This window comes from Myxine glutinosa, chromosome 1 (genome assembly GCF_964187855.1).
Source record: "Myxine glutinosa chromosome 1, kmMyxGlut1.1, whole genome shotgun sequence".
Taxonomy (NCBI): Eukaryota; Metazoa; Chordata; class Myxini; order Myxiniformes; family Myxinidae; genus Myxine; species Myxine glutinosa.
Genome location: NC_136261.1, coordinates 298,998,630 through 299,022,212, shown reverse-complemented (window position 1 = coordinate 299,022,212; position 23,583 = coordinate 298,998,630). Strand labels below are relative to the sequence as shown.

At 41.0% G+C, this 23,583-nt stretch overlaps 1 protein-coding gene across 11 annotated transcripts in view; it reads left to right on the top strand.

The window, feature by feature from the left end:
* Positions 1-23,583, top strand: part of LOC137439290 (calcium-dependent secretion activator 1) — a 539,275-nt gene that overhangs the window by 284,964 nt on the left and 230,728 nt on the right. For all 11 annotated transcript variants that reach the window (XR_010986881.2, XR_010986892.2, XR_010986883.2 and 8 more), the window contains exon 7: positions 2,545-2,656. Coding sequence is in view for 6 of the 11 variants with exons in the window: in XM_068135050.2 (XP_067991151.1) it covers positions 2,545-2,656 (112 nt within the window). In the remaining 5 variants the exon portion in view is untranslated. The remainder of the gene's footprint in view (positions 1-2,544; positions 2,657-23,583) is intronic.

Genomic DNA, 23,583 nt, shown 5'->3' with positions numbered 1-23,583 from the left:
CCCGACAAGATCTCACGAGATCTCCAATTTTGGACTTAATTAATTTAATTAATTGGACAAGGGATCTCCAAAAACAGTTCTGCAAGGGATGGCCATGTGGTTGGAATATTTTCTTTAAAAAGTGTATTGTGGATTGGGCCCCTCACAGGCAGCACCTACATTTGTTATTTTTTCCCCTTCCCATCAGTCCCCCTTTCTTTCTCTCACTTTCTCTTTATTTCATCGCCTTGTATCCATAGGCAAAGGGCGATATATAAATCCAATTATTTTTATTATTGTTACTGGCATCCCGAAGGAACCCTATTGTTTTGTTCCATTTATTAGGATACTGAAGGAACCCTATTGTTTGTTTGTTTTTCTTGTTTTTTTTTTCTTCCACCACACTATTCAGGTTTATTTGCTTTCAAATTTGTTTTCTCTGCAACCGCTTGAGGGATCGATGGGAAACTTTCAAGGTGGAAGTGCCTATCCATGGATAATTTTTAATGATAACTGTGATGTCCTACTTCATGTGGTATAGCAGCCATGTTGGAAAAAAGAAAAAAACTTTGGACATCATATTCTCAGAAACCTTCGAACGAAAAAAAAAAGAAACTTAGCACAGGTCAGGAATGCACTATGTGGAATAGCATTTGATAATGATGACATCATCAGTGCCTTCATGATGTCATAATTGAACGTGTTGAACGCTTTATCTGATTAATACAAAATTTTTCGAGGTGGATCTACAAGGAAATGTGACCAGTAAATTAAATTGATGACATCATTGGTGACATGGTTTGGCAGCCATATTTTTTTGGAAAAAAAAAACCTTAGAAAATCTTCTCCAAGACAGCTGAACAGATCGATGCGAAACTTTACAGGTATGATTGACTACCCATGTGGAACAAAGTTTGATAACTATGATGTTATTGATGACGTGGTTTGGCAGCCATATTCGATTTTAGCGAAAACCATTAAAAAATCTTTCTCCCAAACTGCCAAACCGAATGACATGAAACGTTAACTGTCATCAACTACCCTTGGGGGATATATGAGTGGTCGCAAAAATGTCAACAGTCATGTAGTCTGGCAGCCATATTGGAATGAAGGAGAATCTTTTGAAAATCGTGTCTCTGAAGCTGCTTAACTTATCGATGCAAAACTTTACAAATACCATCCAATGCCATCGCTGCACATAGTGTGAAAATGATAACGTCATCGGTCACATGCTTTGGCAGCTATATTGGATAGAAGAACGAACCTTATCTGATCAAAAGTTTATTTTTTTATATAATTTTTTAAATTTTGTAATTATTTAAAAAATAAAATCCACTTTAGCATTATGAGGTATTATGTGTGGGTCAGTGACAGAAAATCTCAATTTAATCCATTTTAAATTCAGGCTGTAACACAACCAAATGTGAAAAAGGTCAAGGGGTGTGAATACTTTCTGAAGGCACTGTGTCTTGAGCGTTCAATATGTTATGGTCTCGACCTTCAAAGATTAACTTTGGAATGGAAAATGAATCAACAGGAACCAGAATTGGAGTTATCATGGGACATGGAGTTGGAAGACTGAAATAACCATGGCAATCAAATGAACAATGGCCTCTAAAGGTGGTTATTTTAATCAAATGAACAAAGGAACGACAAAGAATGCATCCGGATTGGCAGCCTCCAATGCATCTGTTTCTTTCTGTGCCCCATTTTTGTTTCACAAACTGGAAATTCTGTCCAGTTTTCCTGCTGTCATGGACTATCAACCTCATCTCAAGAAGTGAATAAATTGATGGAAGGTCGTAGTTATGGGGACAAATTGTTCAATAAAATGTTTGGTAGCCACGTTGTGTAATTTTCAAAAAAACTGGAGGACATACGATAGACTGTTTATGTTGATTAAGTGTTCCTGAGTAGCTGGGCTAATCTATGGATACAAATTGCAATGCATTGCATTCGACATCCGTCCAATCAATGTTTGGAAAATGTATCACTATTCAATGGCTTTTATTAACAGGATTTATCTGCGCCGTACCGAATGCATTCGTTGCAGATAAAATGGTGCGTGGACGATAGACAATGCCATGGATTACCAGGTGCGATGACATTTCTGCCTTTGCAATTCGAGTTGGGATAATGAGGGAATGGGATCCCAGGGACTGGAAGGAAATGGGAAACGATATCAGCTTGCGTGTCTCCATTGTAATGGCGATTGATGTTTTGGCTGTGCCATAGTTTTTGTAATTCAATTGGGTCCCTCTAGTGGCCGTGACTGGGTGATGCTTGTAAATTTTGTCACTACTCTAACTGTTCTGAGTTTCCTGGTTTTCCTCGCAAGTGGAATTCTGGTTCTAAAATAATTTTCTTCAAAAAAAAAGTGTGTGTGTGTGTGTGTGTGTGTGTGTGTGTGTGTGTGTGTGTGTGTGTGTGTGTGTGTGTGTGTGTGTGTGTGTGTGTGTGTGTGTTTTTTTCTTTTCTTTTTTCATGGTTCTGAAAAAAATTGCTCTTTGTGTTGTTTGAGGGCCTTTTTTTGGAGAGACCCCAGCCAGTTGTGTCTTCCTGCAGGTGGGGCACGCAAGGAGATTTCACCACGACACACCCACTACCTGCTGTCAAGGTGAAGTTTTTCACAGAAAGCACAGGAGTGCTTGCTCTGGAGGACAAGGAGCTGGGCAGGGTGAGTGTTGAGCATTAAATAATGATCTTTATCTTATCTGAAGGAATATAAATAGAAGTGCTGTGATTTAGCATCGAATTCAATAAACCTGTAAATGCCTCAAAATTAAACATTGTTGGTTTCAACTTTTTGAAGATAACAGATTATTGGTTTATCCTCCATTACTTATACTAGAGAAGGAATTTGGACATCTAACACTGTCCTGACACCACTGTACTTGTATGAGAGAGGTGATCATGTTTTTTAACTTTTGTTTTTTTAAGACAGAGTAATCTTTGTAGATTACAGTCATCTTTTTTGAGGGCATTTGTCATGATAGAGTTGCAAACCAGCATCCTGAATCATGTGTTTCCTGGTTTAATGCAAGTGATTGAGATAACAAGGTGCAAATGATTATCAAAATAATTGTGATAACAAAGAACAGTAAATAATTATGACATTTCTGACCCCTGTCTTGGACACTCTGTATTTTGAAATGTGCATGTTATTTACTGCACTCTATGGTGATGATTGCCCATTAATGATATGCGAATTCAGGACCACATTCTGGGCGAAACTTTCTGAGGGATGAGGCTATAAATTGCTTTTCTACCACCGCCACCAAAGGTGGATGGAGGTCATATTTTCACCACTGTCTGTTTGTTTGTTCGTTTGTTTGTCCTTTTGTTTATGAACAAAATATCTCAAAAGATTGCAGACGGATTCGGACGAAATTTGGCAGAGATGTAGCGTATGTGACAAGGATGAAATTATTAGATTTTGGTAAAGATCCGGATCCGGATCCGGCTACGAGGATTTTTAAAGTGATTGATTTTTTAAGGGCCAAAAACGATACATAGCAGGATATCTCAAAAAGTTGTGGACGGATTTGGACGAAACGTGATTCTGTATTGTGATTTTCTGGTCTACTCTGAAATACAAAACGTAAACTGTTCACCTGGCGGAGGTATGCTCTCTACTGAGCGCCATTCTAGTTTTTTGTTATTTTGTGACTTTACCACGTGTTGCATTAATGTGGTACAACAAATTTTGGGTCTGCTACCTGAAAGTGGACGACTGCAACATAAAAAAAAAAAAATTGTTCCAAACAATGGAACATTGTCATCACTCCATGATGCAGGTGAATAAATCTTCTTTCTCAAGTGTTCATAACGCAATGAATATGGCTGTGTTGGTCTTTGAATCTGTCGCCTCCTGCTGTTATAACCTGTGCATCATGAAAATAAGCTTCAACTGAATTATCATTTTGCTCAAATTGGTTTTACAAGGTGCAACAATGAAAGGAGACCATTATTACTCCATGGTATTGTGTGATTACCTGAAGCGTGCTGTTTGTAAGAAGCAAATAGCTCTTCAGCCATTCTTCCACATCATTTGAACATTCCTTACAAAATTTTGATGTCCTTGAACTGCAGGTACCCTTGGAGTGGGAGATTAGGCCTCACTTCAGGTTGCTATAACTGTTTATTTTACATAGGAAGAGTGAAATATCATTGGGATAATAATTCTTTGATGAGACAATACTTATATTATGGCCTGCTTGAGATGACACATCGTTTTGCAGACACGTGTCCTCATCAAACTGGCTTGCTTCGCATCAAACCCACATGTATATGCCTGGGAACCAGCAAGAAAATTATACATATCGAATGTTGTGTAATATTATGTGTGGTGTTGTTTGTTATCTCCAAATGTTGTTTTGAGAAGGTGGAACATAGTCCTCCCAGGGCTCGAAATATCCACCTCCGTTTTGGTAAGGGATCACGACTCGTGGACCAGTATGTGAATTTAGGTCCGTCCGTCCGTGTGTGTGTGTGTGTGTGTGTCTATGTGTGTGTGTGTGTGTGTGTGTGTGTGTGTGTGTGTGTGTGTGTGTGTGTGTGTGCCTGTGTGTGTGTTTGCGTGTGTGTGTGTGTGTGCGTGTGTGTCTATGTGTGTGTGTGTGAGTGTGTGTGTCTATATGTGTGTGAGTGTGTGTGTCCATGTATCTGTATCTGTGTGTGTGTGTGTCTATGTGTGTGTATGTGTGTGTGTCTATGTGTGCCTGTGTGTGTGTTTGTGTGTGTGTGTGTGTGTGTGTCTGTCTGTGTGTCTGTCTGTGTGTGTGTCTGTGTGTGTGCACGTGTGCAAGCCGTGCACGTATGCATATGTGTTATTTCATTTGTGTGGTTGCTCATCACTTGTTTCATTGATCATTGATCTCTTGTTTTCCACGCTATATTATTTAGTGCAATCCTTTTGGACTCCGGTATAGCAAATGTGAAGCAAAGAGTGCATTATGACCCATGTGATTAGAATAATGGTGATTTATATGGAATTGGAGTAATACATGATGATGCATGCCATTTATCTCATTTTCCCACCCTTCTTATTGATCTGAATATATTGTTACGGTTCTGCAAAACCGTAATCTCCCCGGCAATGGCACACAACATACAGGCTCTCGAGTTGGTTATTTCTTTATTAAATATTCCAGATAGTCCAACCTCATGTCTGGTGGTTTCAAAGGGAATATGCGTTGTGTGGGATTAGGGAAGGTTCCTCCCATCTTTAAATTAATTATATCTCCTTTATTTGTTATCTTGGTGGGAGAGCCGCAAAGAAATATCGTAAGCGTGAAGCACAATCACCCTCGTTTGCATATGGCGCCAAAACCTCATTGAAATCTGCGCACCATAATCCAACTGTCATCACCTCAACCACGCTACCTCAACCACAATTTACCCACCACCAGACTAGATATCACCTCCATGCTACATTACCAAAATTGCCTTCCTCCACCACAAGACCATCGACCAACTTCACACTTTATTAGCTCACCATTCACTCACGCTTGCGCCTCAACCACAGCTCAACCATGCCACCTCAACCACAGTGCCACAACCACAAGACATCGACCACGACCACAACAACGCTTCAAACACCTGGCTGAACTTTGCTGCTGCAACCAACCAACAAAACGCAGCCCATGGATGTCATGGTGCTCGCGTTCACTGCACAACGACAAACAAGCCTCTCTGCCTGCTGGCGCAAACAGGAACTAAACTTCCTCAGGTTTACAATCATCAGCAACGACCCTCCAGTTGTCTACCATGTTATCAGGATCCTGATCGGACGTTCGCACCACGAATGCGGAGCAATAAAAGTCCACCCAACGTTAAATGGAGAGCTCAGTACCATGGCCCATTGTAGAGATCAATGGGGACATTTCAAGATCGACAGACTCGGTGGGAGGATAGTCTGGGCCAATGGGCGTCGTAGTCCGGGGCACCAGGACCAGAGAGGGTGGCGCATGGCCTTTGCTCACAGCAACCATGCCTCAAAAGGGTGTGGCGTCACCTTTGACCCCCATCGAACTTCACCCTCCTCCAGATGCACATAAGGTGACACTACAAATCAGTATCTAGACGGTACAGTACAGTTCCCATAATCAGACAGTAATGAGAGCACCAGACTGAATGGAGGCGCCAACCTGCAGCTGCAACAAGGGAGGAGTGAGGAGAAGGAGCATCGTAGCAGGATGAAAAATCAGTGCCAATGATCACCATTCAATAATTAAAAGAGCACGGCCGGTATTCTTTCCCATTACCTTTCCTCCAGTACAGGGAAGCAACGGGTTTGTCAGCCCTTGCGTGGTGAGCAAGAGGTTGGACCACCTTCGCCCTGCTTTATCTCTCTGGATTTTTCTACCTTTCCTTCGGGTGCGAGTCTGATTTGGCACCATTGTCATGGTAAAGTAGGTAAGAAGTATAAGGGGTCATTTAGAATGGGTTACGATCAGAACTGTCTTTTTTCTTTTGTACATTGCCACACCACATGAATACCACCCATTGCCTATCTTTTGTCGCACCACATGAATAACTGTTTTGTCTGCTGTATTATGAATAAAGCTTTGCTTTGAATGTACACATACCACTTGCGCCACACTTGTAAATAATAAACCCCCCTTACACTTGTTCTTCAAATCTGTCTGTGGGGTCTTTTCTTCCATTGGTTTAGCATAGCCGTGTATTAGCCGGGATGTGCATAGTGTTAGCCGGGCCATTTTCCACCAATCGATTATCTCCACACGTTACCAGTTCGTATTCAACAGTACCGCTTGACTGTTCCTGATTAAGTAACCGAATACACATCAAAGGTGCAATCTCCAGTCAGGTCAACCATGTCACCCTCAGGTAAACGGTGTTAGACAGCGGACCCTGAGAAATTTGGTAGTCTGATTGGCGTTCGTGGTTGACTTGCAATGTGCCAGGCCACGGAGTTATCCATGACCAATGGCCTCAGGACCAGTAGACGGGAGGAGCCTGAAAAGTCCCCTGGTGGTGAAACCCGAACCCCGGTACCATAACACCATTTTTTTTTTCTTTACGTATATTTTTATATAAGAGTTTATCAGTTGGACTTTGTGTGAATTTTAAATAATTAGTAATACCTGCCCCTTCTGGGAGTGAAATATGGTGTCAGTGAACCACTTACTAAAGCATATGAGAAGAAGGCAGCAGTGTGAACATATTTGGATCAATAAATAAATAAATAAATAAATAAATATATATCTATCTATATATATATATCTGTGCAGCATCTGTCCTGTGTTGTGTTGTGTTGTCTTGTCACTTAACTACTTTCTCAAACTTTTGTGAAATCGTACCAAGCTTCTGGAATGCACATATCTCTCCCGTCGGTATGTCCTTTAAGGGTATTGTATTTTGAAAAAATTTCCTTTTTTTTTTCTTTTTTTCTTGGTAATTTTTTCAGGAATTTTTTTTTTCAACTTCAATGGTTTATAAAATGTGATATTACGTATATTACAAATACATTTGTGCAAAACAATTGTATGAATTATGATTGGTTTAAACCTGGGGTGGGGAACCTCCGGCCTCAGAGCCGTATACGGCCCGCGAGACCGTTTGATCCGGCCCGCGAGGCAATTCATCTATCTATAATATTTTATTTTATTTTATTTTATTTTTTTTGTATACAAGATCGAGGCTCGTGAAAGAGCGAAATTCCCTTTTTAAGGGAATTCCCTTGAAATATAATTCCAGTAATCTCTCCTTTTCAAGGTTTTAAATTAATCGGACAAAGGGTAACCAAGTTATGGCCAAAAACGATTCAACCAATCAGAGAGGAGCAAGCTTTCACGTGTTGTAACAGTCAACGAATGCCGAACGTGGCGAGCAGACGCTGCCTCGGACGGCACATTTGAGAACTTATTCATTTATTTGACGTTGGCAAAATATGTTGGCGCTAACAGAATAATTGCCATCAAATTAAAACTAATTTGCGATTAATCGTAACTGCGATATGCGACCTTCCGGACAGTCAAGTGATCGCGTGATCTCATGTCATCATTTCATTCAGTATATGCAAACATGGCGACTAACAAGAAAAGAAAGGTAGATGCGGAATGTCGCGCTTTCCAAGAGAAATGGGCAAACGATTATTTCTTTGTGGAAGTAAAAGGCAAGCCAGTATGCCTAGTTTGTCGGGAAGCGCTCTCGGTGATGAAAAAGGCCAACCTCGAGCGTCATTACAGCTCGAAACATGCTAAACTGGACGAGTTGAAAGGACAAATGCGCTTGGATAAAGTTAATGTTCTTCGGCGGAGTTTTGGTGCTCAACAAGCAGTCTTCATAAGACCACAATCCGACCGAGACAACACTACGCATGCTAGTTTTGTGGTGAGTGAGCTAATCGCTAAGAAGCTGATGCCGCATTCAGAAGGAGAATTTGTGAAGGAGTGCCTTGTTGCCGCTGCGGAGCTGCTCGCACCGGACAAAGTAAAATTGTTCCAAAGTGTCAGTTTGTCTCGAAGAACTGTCTCAGATCGGATTACTGACATGGCACAAGATATTGAGAAAACACTGAAGGACACCGCAAGAGATTTCCAGTTTTTCTCTCTGGCCTGCGATGAGACAACGGACATAACAAACACCGCCCAACTAGCCATTTTTGTGCGGGGGATTACAGCTGAGTTTGATACGAGGGAGGAGTTGCTGTCTTTGCAAGCCATGCATCGCACCACCAAAGGTGAGGATTTGTTTGAGCAAGTTGTTTTGGCTATGAACAAATTCGAACTGCAGTTTGACAAGTTAAGTGGCCTGGCCACGGATGGAGCCCCAGCCATGGTTGGCGCGCAAAAGGGATTGACTGCATTGTTCAAAAAAGAAATGAGTCGTCTCAGTCTCGATCCAAGTGAGTTAGTTGTATGCCACTGTATCATACACCAAGAGAATCTGTGTGCACAGTCCCTGAAGCTCAACAATGTGATGACAACTGTCGTTTCCACCATAAACGTCATCAAAAGCAGAGGGCTGAACAGCCGCCAGTTCAAGGAGCTACTGAGTGAACTAGAGTCAGAGTACGGAGATCTGGTTTACCACTGTGAGGTGCGGTGGCTGAGTCGCGGAAATATGCTCACACGGTTTTACTCACTGAGAGAAGAAGTGAAACAGTTCATGGAGATGAAGGGGAAACCTGTCATGGAACTCAGTGATAGCAAGTGGCTGTGTGATTTGGGCTTCATGGTGGACATTACCAAGTACCTGTCAGAGCTGAACGTCAAGCTCCAAGGTCCCAACCAGCTTCTCAGCTCTCTGCAATCACATGTGAAATCATTTGAAGCTAAACTAAAGCTGTGGCAAGTGCAACTGGAAAGGGGAAACACTATCCACTTTCCCACTCTGCAAGAACAAAAGCCTGCTGTGACATCTGAATATGCTGCTGAGTGTGCAAAACTCCTCCAGGCATTTGGAGAGAGGTTCCAGGACATGAAAAGTAAACAAAGGGAACTGAACATATTTGCCACGCCGTTTAATGTGGAACCAGCTGATGTGCCTGACAACCTACAACACGAAATCATTGAGCTGCAAAGCAATGACGAGCTCAAAGCTAGGTACAACAACCTCCCTTTGCTCGAGTTCTACAAACTGTATGTACGTGCTGAGGATTTTCCCATTCTGAGGAAACATGCACTGAAGTTTGCATCACTGTTTGGGACGACCTACAGCTGTGAGCAGTTCTTTTCAAAACTGACTCTTGCAAAGACTCGGTTCTGCTCAAGACTGACTGACCCAAACCTGCAAAACCAGCTGCGAGTAGCATCATCATCACTACCACCTGACACCAAACGCCTCGCCAAAGAGAAACAGTTCCAGCCATCACATTAGGTGAGTCCGATATATGTATTCAATAATTTAGCATGGCCCTCGAAGGATGTTCTAAAAATCGAAATGGCCCTTGACAGGAAAAAGTTTCCCCACCCCTGGTTTAAACCATGACAAAACGGCAACTACGGCAAATACAGTCATTTGCAAACGGCAAAATACAGTCATTTATCTATATATCTACACATCTGGGCAGTGTCTGTGTTGTCACTTAATGACTCCCTCAAACTTTTGTTTCCGTGGTTGTGAAGTGTTTTTAATAACGTTGTAGTGGTTTTGAATCATGTGGTGGTGAGGTATTTTGAATTATGTGGTGGTGAGGTGTTTTTAAATGATGTGGTGGTGAGGTGTTTTGAAATCACATGGTGGTGAGGTGTTTTGAATTACGTGGTGGTGAGGTATTTATAATTATGGTAGTGAGGTGTTTTTAATTATGTAGTGGTGAGGTGTTTTGAATTAGTTGGTGATGAGGTGTTTGGAATTATGTGGTGGTGAGGTGTTTTGAATTACATGGTGGTGAGGTGTTTTGAATTAGTTGGTGATGAGGTGTTTGGAATTACGTGGTGGTGAGGTGTTTTTAAATGACGTGGTGGTGTGTTTTGAATTACTTGGTGGTGAGGTGTTTTTAAATGACGTGGTGGTGTGTTTTGAATTACTTGGTGGTGAGGTGTTTTTAAATGACGTGGTGGTGTGTTTTGAATTACTTGGTGGTGAGGTGTTTTTAAATGACGTGGTGGTGAGGTGTTTTTAATTTCGTGGCTGTGAGGTGTTTTTATTATGGCGGTGAGGTGTTTTTAATTTTGTGGTGGTGAGGTGGTTTTATTACGTGTTTTATGGCTGTGAGGTGTTTTCAATTTCGTGGTGGTGAGGTGTTATTACGTGTTTTATGGCTGTGAGGTGTTTTTAATTTCGTGGTGGTGAGGTGGTTTTATTACGTGTTTTATGGCTGTGAGGTGTTTTCAATTTCGTGGTGGTGAGGTGTTTTTAATTTCGTGGTGGTGAGGTGGTTTTATTATGTGTTTTATGGCTGTGGGGTGTTTTCAATTTCGTGGTGGTGAGGTGTTTTTAATTTCGTGGTGGTGAGGTGTTTTTTTACGTGTTTTATGGCTGTGAGGTGTTTTGAATTACTTGGTGGTGAGGTGTTTTAAATTACTTGGTGGTGAGGTGTTTTGAATTACGTGGGGGTGAGGTGTTTTGAATTTTGTGGTGGTGAGGTGGTTTTATGATGTGTTTTATGGCTGTGGGGTGTTTTCAATTTCGTGGTGGTGAGGTGTTTTTAATTTCGTGGTGGTGAGGTGTTTTTATTACGTGTTTTATGGCTGTGAGGTGTTTTAAATTACTTGGTGGTGAGGTGTTTTGAATTACGTGGGGTGAGGTGTAATCGTCCCAAATTTCCAGTCTGCACCTACCCCTCCCCTACGTATGTGCTGAGGAGTTCTTTCTTGAAAAAAAAACATTCAACCAATACATCCACCATTCCCGCTTTCTTCAACCTAAATTGCCTATAAAAATGTAATATCACAAACACAACAAATAAATTTGTGCAAAATAATTGTTTGTATTATGATTGGTGTAAATCATGACAACACAGCAACTCAGGGACAGTCATTATCCTCAGCTAATATAAGCCCGTTCCTCAGTAACGCGCGAGCTGAGCCAAGCTAGTATATATATAAACAAACAAACATATATGGTAGTCCGGGGCTATTTGCAGCACTTTTTTTTGGTTTTTAAGCAATTTTGCGGATTTTTGCCTTACAGAAAATGTATTGAAACAAAAAAATTTATACTTACAGAAAATGTATTGAAACAAAAGTGTGCAATATGCTTGTCATGTATCCAAAAAAAAACTGTTAGGAAACGTCTCTGTGCAAACAAACAGCCAACAACCCCTGGTTTTGTAAAAACACCTTGGGGGTTGCAAATTGCCCCACCCCTAGGGGAATTTGTAACATACCTTATAGGTGTATAACACATAGCCTAATTAATTATTTTGAACCCGACTTCTCCAGTTCTTTGTGTTTGCAAGAGCTTCAGAGGTCATCACCAATGGTTTTGGAGAAATCACCTTTAAGATGGCATCCCTCAGTGCTTTATGAGAAGGTTTGACTGGAGGAGTATATGCTGATGTACCTGGTCGTTGAATGGGTGCTGATGGGCCTGATTGTGGTGCGTGAGCTGGTGAACCTGGTTCTTGAGGATCTGTACTTGGAGAACAATTTTCCAGAGGAAAGATTTCAAAGGATTCAATGCAAGACGAATGCTGTGCTTCACCAATTGGGCTAGGTGGATCTGGTGCAACTGGATTGGGTGTAACTGTGGTTGACAAGATGATCTTTTCTTTCGGGATTGCTCCTTTGTTTAGGAGATACAGTTTGTTTAGGTTTAGGATTACCAGGCTTCGCAAGACCATTGCCTGCATTTCCAAGTTTGCTGATCATGAATGAATGATCGTTTTAAGGCCATTTTTCCCTGCTAGGGCAGGGGTTAGCCTTGTGGGCCCCATGACAATCATGGTTCCCTATTTGAGGCAGTGTTTTTATGGCCGGATGCCCTTCCTGGCGCCAACCCTTAGTCACCTCTTACGACGCGCAGGGATACAGTGTACCTATTCTAAACCAGGGTACACACCGGGATCATTCATCCCACCAAGCTGGTACTCAAATTTGCCGACCTCGGAAGGATGACAGGCTGAGTCAACCCCCCTGGCGTTAATTTAGCGATCGACCGGGATTCAAACCCAGGATCCCAGGATCCCAAGCCGGCACCCTAACCGCTAAGCCAACACCAGGCTTTCATGGCTTTCATGGTTTCAAGGCTGATCATGGTTAAAAATAAATATTGGAGCAATCATGGGGAAGACTCTTTCTTCACATGCTTTGCTCTTGATTTGCGGTAGGATCAGGTCAAGATTACTCTTCAAGATGCCTTCACTGATGATTAACCGGCTGCATCCAAAGGCTATCATGCATTTGAAGTATGCGGAGGCAAACATACAATCCAGATTCTTGTGTCTTTGGCGGTCTTTGCTGTTGTATATGTGAGATGGCTTCCATGTCCATCAAAAAATAAGACCACTGGCTTCTCCACATCTGAAATAGCCGAAATGAACAATTGGACTACCAATGTTTCAACGGCATGGTCCTCCATCCATCCCGATTGCATTATATTGTATTTTGTCCTCAATGGACCTCCCCGGACCCAGATGACTTGGATGAGCCCTGGATTTCCTTTATATACAACATAAGGAGAGACATAATTACCAGCAGCTGAGCACATAGGACTGTAAACATGGTCTTTCCTTCTGTAGGAAGTATTTGCTCTGCAGAAAACCCCTTTTTGAAGAACAAGTTTTTCATATTGGGATCTGTGGTGAGACCTGTCTTGTCAGAGTTGAAGACCCTTTGACGTCTGTCCGTCACATTGAGGTTAGTTAAAGATGTCTTCAACCATCTTGAAGAATGAATCAAGGACCTCTTGTGTTTAGGCTTTTTTTGCCCTAGCAACAGTTTTTTGGGGTCACGTCATGGATAAACTTTGTGCTCAGAGCTTCTCTAATGCATGTATGAAGTCTTCTCCTGGCACTCCATCTTTGAATGGGTTCTGAATTCCTTGACAACGTAAGAATTCTGCAACAATTGTCTTCAAAGCCCGTCAATCCTGTACCCATCCACGTTCTCCATAGTATTCCAATCCGGAGACGAGGTACTCCTCATCGTGGAGTTTCAGAACTATCGAATGCCCGACTTGACTCCGTTGCTTTCCATCTTGAAAATCCTTGAACCAGCGAGTCAATTGCGTTTGGTCCAATACTTTTTCCAACACCAGACCACAAATTGAAGGGCGGGGTTTCATCGAGAAATATATTCTCACAGCATACTGAAACAGTTGTCTTTCTTCCTCACGTTTTGCTGTTGGCTTTTTTGAAGCATAATTGTGAAGACTGCCATTTTGATCTGAGAAAACAAAAATCAAAAGTTAACAAAGTACAAAAAACAATGGTAGAAGTAAAAAAAAAAAAAAAATTAAAAAAAAGCAGCAGCCATTCATTCAGTTTTTTTTTGTTTTTTTTTGTTTGTGCAGACATAATCGAGGCTCGTGAAAGAGCTATCATTTATCACACAAACAATTCAAACAGACAAACAAAGTATATAAAAAGGGGAGCAGTAGACAAGATGGGGAGAGAAGGGGAAGCACATAAACGCAACATTTGAGAGCAGGGACATCGGGAATGTGTGGGAGTGAGAGGGCTTGGGGGGAGGCGGCGTGGGAAGGGGGGTGGGGAGGGGTGGGAGAAGTATAAACACAAGGACACCAAGGACTTCCAGGAAAGAAGTTGGTATTTCAAAAAAGTGGATTTGGGGTGAAATTAGAGGGGGTAGAAAAGATCAGGGTTTTGGATGGGGGAAGATAGAAGATGGTGGTGAACAGCTGTTTTAAAGACCTGGAGGGAGGAGTGGGATTGAAGAGAGTGAGGGAGTTTATTCCAGATGTGGGAGAAAAGAGGAATGAAGGAGTGAAGGTGAGCAGAGAGTCTTGATTTTGGCAGTTTAACCATAAGAGGGTTGCAGGCAGATCTTGTGCGACCTGTAGGAATATTTGGGGGACAGAGCACAGAGAGAGCTGGAGGATCAAGGCCGGAGAGGAGTCTGTAGAAGACAGAAAGACCACCAACCTGCCTGCGGTGAGTAAGTGAAAGGCCCCCGGAGGTAGCTTCATCACGGGAGATTCCAATAATTCTGAACGCTTTGGTTTCACCAGCGTGAAGACGAGCTAGGTGTGAGGCAGGAGCACCAGCCCAGAGGGGAGAGCAGTATTCCATTGAGCTGCGGATGAAAGCCTTGTATGTGGTGAGGAGCTCAGGTGTGCCAAGGAAGGACTTCGCACGACGGAGGATGCCCAGTCGGCGACTGGCTTTGGAAGCCAGATTTGAAATGTGGTTTTCCCTGGAAAGATCATGGCAGATAGTGAGACCCAAACGCTTGAGTGACAGAACTTCTTGGAGAGGATTATTCAAAAAGTGGATGGGAGGGTTGTCCAGTCGGTCTTTTCGGAGAGACATCGTAAGAGTGTGAGATTTGTCAGGATTGAAAGACATTTTCCACTTGTTTGCCCAGTCTCTGATTTTGTCCAGGTCTGCAGAGAGTGAGGAGGCTGCAGACTGCTGATCTGAGAGATGAGGAATGGAGCGGCAGAGAGTGGAGTCATCAGCAAAGAGATAGAGAGGATTTTCAAGAGCGTCGGAGAGATCATTGATGAAGACCAGAAAAAGCACAGGGCCCAGAACACTGCCTTGGGGAACTCCAGCCTGAACAGGAAGAGGAGATGAGAGAAACCCATTCAGGACCACACGTTGACTACAACTAGAGAGGAAGTCCGCCAGCCATGCGTGGAGATTTCCATGCATACCAAAGGAGGAGAGTTTGGTGAGCAGAGCGGGGTGCCAGAACATATCGAAGGCACGTGATATGTCGAGGGAGACAGCTCTAATTTCCTGTTTGGCATTGAGGACCTCCATCCATTGTTGCGACAGCAGAAGCAGCATGTCCAGAGTAGAGTGACCTGGTCTGAAACCAAATTGATGATCAGAGATCAAGCCATTGGAGAAGAGGAAAGATTTCATATCCGAAGCAATGATGGATTCCATGACTTTGCTGATAATTGGGAGAAGGCTGATTGGTCTGTAGTTGCTAGGATCTGTTTTTGCACCTTTTTGTGTAAAGCGGTGATGTTGGCTGATTTCCAAGCAGATGGCAGATGACCTTGAGCAAAAGAGAGGGTGAAGAGAACAGAGAGAGGGAGTGAAAGAGCGGAAGAACATGATTTTAGGACCCGTGGGCTGATGCCGTCAGGTCCAGTTGCAGAATCAGAGTCGAGGGTTGACAGAAACTTTTCCACGTTTTCAGGAGGAAAGGACACAGAGTCCAGGAGCAGCTGGGTACGACTGGGTACGGTGGGTACAGAGAGGGATGGGTTTGGGACACAAGATTTAGCGGCAAACACAGAGTTGAGACATTCAGCTTTTTCACGTGCAGAGTCAGCTGTGTAGCCGTTTGAGGTAAGGGAGGGGATGGAGGGGGAACAAACACCAGAAACAGATTTGACCAGACGCCACCAGGATTTGGAAGAGGGAGACAGATAAGAGAGTTCGGTCTTGAGAACGGAGAGATATTGTTTCCTGGCTCTCCTGAGGGTGGACACACACTTGTTTCGGGCTTTGTGAAAGGAAATGAGATTTCCTTCCGTTGGATTTGCTTTCCAGGAGACGAAGGCAAGTTGTTACAACAGCCTCACCACAAGATTCCGTGTACCATGGACGGGAGGAAGGGTATGACAACTGAAGACGAGATGGGATAAATCTGTGCATGAGAGAGAGCAATTTACTTTGGAAGAATTCCCAGGATGAGTTGATGTCGGAGGCGGTAGAGATGGGAGACCAGTCCAGATGATTGATGGCTGCTTGAAGACCGTGCCAGTTGGCCTGAGTGAAATGCCAGACTCGTCGACGCTGAGGAGGCTCCCTGAGAATGGTCAGAGAGATGTCCACTTTAACAAGCACATGATCAGATGAGCCGATTTGAGCAGAAGAAGAGCAGCAGACATTTTCAGGGAAGTTAGTCATAACCAAGTCCAGAAGAGAAGATGCTCCATTGACTGAGATCCGGGTCGGAAAATTGACAGATTGTGTCAGTCCCAGTGAGTCACAGAAGTCCTTTGCTGAGGAGCCATGGCTGGTGAGAGAGGTACCCTCACCCAGCCAACTGGCATGGTGACAATTTAAATCACCACATATGAGGAAGAGAGAGTTGGGATGAGTCGATAGAAGTTGGTCCATATTATCAGACAGCGAGATGTAGATGGAGTCATCACTGTTTGGTGGACGGTACAACACACATATGAACAAGAGGTGGGAGCGAAGGGGAAGCCGTAGCCAGAGGTATTCCTGGGGGTGAGGTGGAGAGAGGGCAGTGCAGGGCGAGTGAGAAAGAGTTTTTGATAAAGATAGCAGAGATAGCAATAAAGATAGCTTTTGATAAAGATAGTTTTCATGCAATTTGCCATTTTTAAAATGCATTTTACCTCTATATGTTGCAAATAACCTGCACATCTCCTTCCTGCTTGCAAATGTGAACCAATATACTTTTCTCCACCCATTCGGCATTTCTTTTTGTTCACAAATATTCCTGAACAGCTGACAAGATGTCAGAACCCTCTTCACCCACCACCTTCCACACTTCGACCACACTTCGACAGCAGGTATCCCATCTGGGCTGACTGACTACCTTACAACCCAACCCCAACCCCCCCCTCCCCCCAAGAATCACTATCATTGACATTTATGGAATATTTTCACTTGTCATAAAGCAATAACTGTTACATCATTAATTTCCCAATAATATATTTGGAATATTATGGGTCCCTAATTGGCTGTAAATAGCTTGTTACATCATATGACCATTAATGGACCCGCAAATTAAGCATGACATAAATCCATCCATATATACATTTCTAAAGGGTAATTCCTCAATATTGTAAAGGATAATTCTGAAGGATTTTGTTCGTTTTTCGGCTTTAGGCGTTTTTATATTAAAATGCCAAACGGAACTTTGTTGCATATCCCATTTCACCATATGCAATGCATAATGGTCTTCCCAAATGCCTAATCAGTAGCATCATTCCCTCTGTAGTGATTGAAATCTGCCACATGGGGGCAAGCAATTGCCAAGTTTTGCTGCACTTGATCATTCGCTTGAGGGCAGGCATTTCTTGCATTCTTGCCTTGACTTGAGTCTCTGTAAATTCCTCCCATTTTTCCCATATTATTTTTCTTCTCTTGTGTTTACTATATAGTGACCAGATGGTATTTGACAAAAGTTTTTTTTTTTTTGCATATCATTATTTAACAAGACCGATAGTCTAACAATGGCGCAGCTGGGCTTGTTTGATATTTAGTTGAAGTGGATAGTATGACCTAGGTGGGGATACCAGTTAGCAACTAATGTAAGTATTAAATTATTTTGACTTCAGGCATGGACAGCTGGTTTGTGAATGACTTGGGTAAAAAAAACTGTCAGTGGGACACGATGAACCAATAAATTCCACATTCCTGTGGCCCCTTCAGTCGAACATCAGACATTGACGGCAGGTTTCTATCTTTTCATTCCAAACAGCATCATTCATCATTCCAATCACAAATTAATACTACAGTATTAAAATATAATGTAATATAATACAAATAAATGTATTAATTTTATTATATAATAATTTATTTTTATTTTTAAAATTATTTTATTTTATTATATAATAATAAATGTAATTAAATAATAAAATAATGATATAATAAATAATTTACAAATAATTCACAAATAATAATAATAAATAACAAATAATCACAAATAATTAATTTTATTATATAATAAATATAATAAAATATAATATCAAAATATAATGTTTAATCACTATTGTATTGAGATATTATAAAACCAGCGAACCGTCATCATTTGTTCACTTCCTGGTTCGGGAGCAAAGTCCGTGTCGATCGCATATCAAAATCACAATTGTATTGAGGAATTTCTGTAAACTCCTACCTACCTGATGACACCCGCTGGGACCCCAAAACGTTCCACAGAAGATTATTATATTTCCTTTGAGTAAAATATGCACTGTAATGGTTACTAAACGCTGCCCCCCTGTCATGTGACCAGATCCTCAGCTCTGATTGGTGTACTTTTGTGGGGACATAAGAGCAGACAAATGCTGCTCCAGATGGCATTGCCCTACGGGCTACACCATAAAAATGTTTTTCCCCCTTGTACAGAAATATATACATTCTAAATCGTGGCATGCTTGGTCTTCAGGGAAGCCACAATTGAATGATTGCCAAATTCTTGAAAATGTGAACATTTTTGGGTTTATTCAAAAAGAGTTGTCAAAGTTCCAGTTACATAAGAGCAAGTGTTTTATTTCTTACTACAGATATCTAGGCTCATGGAAAAGCTGAAGACTAATAATATTCTTAAAACATGACATTCTTTGCAGAGATGTTTTGATTTGGATATCAAACGAGTTTGAAAAGGGATTAGTTAATACTTGGGCATTTGTTCTAAATAGTGGTGTTTTGGTATTATCTCAGCACAGAATTAGGCGATTATAGGGGATGGTCATAGCTTGGGGGCTTTCAGCCTATTTAGGCAGAACACAGCTGGTGGCTGAGAGAACTCAATATGCAAAACAGATCTGGAGATGGATACTTGAACCACTGAGCCGAACATAAAACAGTTTGCTGGATCAATCAACAACAATAATCTCACTTTTGTTTTCCTTACTGTGTCTGGGCTCATGAAAGAGCTTTTATATACATGAGTACACCCACTCTGGGGATATTATTAGTATTAATTTTGTTTTGTAATAACATTGATATTATGATATTTTCATTAGTGTTGTTGTTATCTACAGTCTTGAAAACTTTTATTTTATTTCAATTCAATTATATATTTGAACACTGCAGAACACAAATCGCCTTGTTTGCACTTCCAAAAACCTCCAATTTAACAGTACTTGGACAAAATATTGCGCCATTTTATACCATCTCGACCAATCAAACTTGTCGCTCATACTCTCAACGTTGGGGAATATCGAGATCCAGGCAAAATGGTCGCTTGTCGGAAATAGAGATTGTGCTCAGAAACACAAAGAGTTTAAACACCCTTCCCATGTCTTTTTTGCCAAGACTGTGTGGAGTAAGGTGTTTTATGAACTCTCTAGTTATTGTTAATTTTAAATATATTTTCCTTTTATCGTTATTATTATTGCACGCAGTGCCCAATTGTCTTGTGTTTGGATTGGGATCAGAGATTTGTGACAACTTCATGTTGAGCAAAAATCATGTACGAATAGACTGCAATGATCATTTATGTAAAACTAGCCAAAAGCACCCGGCGTTGCCCGGGTTCTTTTTGAATGAATTTACTACTATAATTCAGCCTTTACTCGCGGCCGTAAAAGATTGACTACTATAATTCAGCTCAGCCTTTAATTGCGAAATGGGCCCAGCCTGGCCGCAGCGGCCTTGACCGGCATCACCACCTAGCCTATAACCTTCCCGGGGCCCGTCCCGACATTTTTAGTTCTTTTTGAATGAATTTACTACTATAATTCAGCTTTTACTCGTGGCCGGAGGAAGATTGACTGCTATAATTCAGCTCAACTTTTAATTGCGAAATGAGCCCAGCCCGGCCGAGGTGGGCCTCGACCGGCCTCACCACCTAGCCTATAACCTTCCCGGGGCCCGTCCCGACGTTTTTTGTTGTAGAGGTTTCCTCCTAGCTTTCACTGTTCAGTAGATTAGCGTGTGCAGACAAACAAACAAACAAACAAACAAAAACTTTCTTTTATATATATAGATATAGCATGTTGTACGGCATTGCCATTGGATTAAATACAATTGCAGGTTCCGTAATTCATGTAATATTAAAAGCTTACTATATTTTTTTATCAATGTTTATGTCATCATCTTCATTAATAATGATCTTTGTAGGGCCATTGGCTCCATGATGATCATTTTAATTAATTAATTTCTCACGGTACTTTTATGTATTTCAATGCGAATTTTAAGATCGACTTGAGGCAATTAAATACATGGATTTAGGTTGACCCAACAAAATACAAAGTTTATTTTTAAAAAAAAATGAAATAAAATGTATTTTCATTGACAGAAGGGCTAAACAGACCATGAGATGGGATGGAAATGTATGTCTAGTTTTTCATTTTCGTGGGGCCTCCTCTCAAACCACATGAAAAATGGTTACTTAGGCTATTTGAGGGTGCTGCCTCCAAATATGAATTGTTGGCAATCCTGAAAATTGCACGTTTTTATGATATAAGCATTTATAATGTACTAGTAGAAGTACCTGGCGTTGCTGGGCCGGGTGGCGGGGATGGGAGGGGTAGGGAGGCAGGAGAGGCAGGGGGTTCATCACCTTTTCGTTGAATATATGCTGGTAAATGTGGCATTCATCACGTTTCTGAGTTACAGTCACGTGAAAAAGTAAGTACACCCCATGTAAAGTTTTGACTTTTTCAACATATTTCAACATACAGCTATTTGATCTTCATTTCAACAATATTGATAGATAAAGGTGATATAATATAACAAATATCATGAAACATTTACATTTTGTAGTCCATTGTATAATTGGAATAAACATAAATGCAAATTTCGCATGTGGAAAAAGTAAGTACACCCCATGTAAAGTTTTGACTTTTTCAACATATTTCAACATACAGCTATTTGATCTTCATTTCAACAATATTGATAGATAAAGGTGATATAATATAACAAATATCATGAAACATTTACATTTTGTAGTCCATTGTATAATTGGAATAAACATAAATGCAAATTTCGCATGTGGAAAAAGTAAGTACACGAGTACATTTATCACTACTTCAAATACCTAAAATTAGAATCAGGTGCACCAGCTCAGGGGCAAATGATTAGAACATCGTTAGAGAGGATCTTGGAGGAACCTGTCGTATTTAAACCTCAGACATTTCGTTTGGTTTGCTCTTTGTTGTTGAAGTGTGCGGCGTCACCATGCCTAGATCAAAAGAGCTCTCTGAGGCCTTCATAAAGAAGGTTATAGATGCCTACGAGTCTGCGAAGGGATTTAAAAAGATCTCAAAACAATTTGACATCAATCATTCGACTGTCCGGAAGATCATCTACAAGTGGAGAAGATTCCAAACAACTGCCAACTTGTTCAGGCCAGGCCGCCCCAGCAAGTTCAGCCCGAGAGCAGACCACAAGATGCTGAAAGAAGTCTCTAAGAACCCCAGAATGTCATCACGGGACCTACAGGTAGCTCTTGCCACTGTTGATGTCAAAGTGCACGAGTCTACCATTAGAAAGAGGCTGCACAAATTTCATCTACACAGGAGGTGTGCCAGGAGGAAACCTTTGCTATCCAGAAAGAACATCAGGGCAAGACTAAAGTTTGCCAATGAACACCTTGGCAAACTTGAAATTGGAGATGCCCCCTGGACTAAAAATCTTTCTTTTGGGGTATTCTAGCCATGTGCCAAGTTTCATGCTTTTAAGTGAAAAGGCACAATTCATCAGTTAAGCAGCCCCACTAAGACTGCCATGATGAAGGATGTCATTTCAATACTTAGCAGTTATGAAACGGCTCGTCAAATTTCCTCGCACATCATTTCCCTGTAGTTTCAGAGGATTCCACTTCACATGTTCATGTATGTCCTTGGAAGATACAGTAAAACATTGTAGGCCTATATATGTACATTACATTATTAAAACCAAACCATACAATGCATGTGAGCAGAATTAATTTTTCAACCCAAGTAACATTCATGTTTGCATTCAGCATCCTTATACCCATTTAAGAGTAATAATGTATGTACTCCCATACCATATTCTACCAAAAAAAATTAGGCTAAAACAGTAAAATACATAAATAAATGTACATCTACAAAATCAGAGAGATGTCTGTCTGTGTGTCGCCATTTTTCTCAGAGATGGCTGAACGGATCTACGTCAAACTTTCAGAGGTTCATCAGTGAGTGCCTGGGAGTGTTTTAGGCAAAAAAGAAAAAACGATTAGTTTTTTTGGAGTTTTTTTTTTTTAATCGCTCGATAGTGCCTAAGCCTTTTAAAATTAATGACAGTTATATACAAGTACACATTCGCATAAATAAATACAAAACAATCACCAGACATTTGAACACAAATAAATCAAACAATTCTGGAAGTGTACGAAGTGGGTAGTACGGCTTCTTCTTCTTCCTGATCGGCATCACACTTAACTCAGAAAGGAGATGAACGCCACATTCACTTAGTAACCATTTTTCGTGTGGTTTGAGAGGAGGCCCCACGAAAATGAACAATTTAGTGGTCATCCCATGGTCTAAAACTAGAACGTCACTCAATAGAGAGCATACCTCCACCTGGTGAACAGTTTACGTTTTGTATCCCACTGATAGGCTAGAATCACTTAAAAAATTCTAGTAGCCGGATAAGAATCTGGATCTTCACCAAATCGAATCATTTCGTCCTTGTCACATACGCTACATCTCTGCCAAATTTCGTCTGAATCCTTCCACAACTTTTTGAGATATCTTGTTCACAAACGGACAGACAAACTTACAGACAAACAGACAGACAGGGGTGAAAGCTTAACCTGTCAGACCTGAGCTTTGCCTACTTGACCAGCCATATTAGTTCTTGTTGGTATCTTCAATTCATCTTTAACAATCTCATCATTTGATGTGGCAACCAGTTCTCGCAAACTGTTTGGTAAAAGAGGGTTCACATAAAATAACTTATTATACTCATTACAAATGAGTATAATATGAGTTATATTAACTTAGTTATATTAACTTATATTAAGTTATATTAGTTATATTAACAATGTATTTCATTGATATATCATCGCTTCATTCTGCCCTTGACTAATGACACAAAGAAACTGCATTATGCCGTCAAAAAGGAACTCCTCCTACTAAAGGAAGAAGTATTGTCTTGTAAGATATTATGGAGCAGTCATTATCTTGGTGAGCTCTCATAATATTGTAAGCAATCTAATAATAATGATAATAATAACAATTAATATTGCAATAATCCTGATTGTTAAAATTATGTTTTTATGTGATATTAATCTTTCCTTTTCAAAATGCAATAAAGATGGCTTTTAGTGCACTTTGATATGTACAGTATTAATTAGATTATTGGGACAGCATAATTGA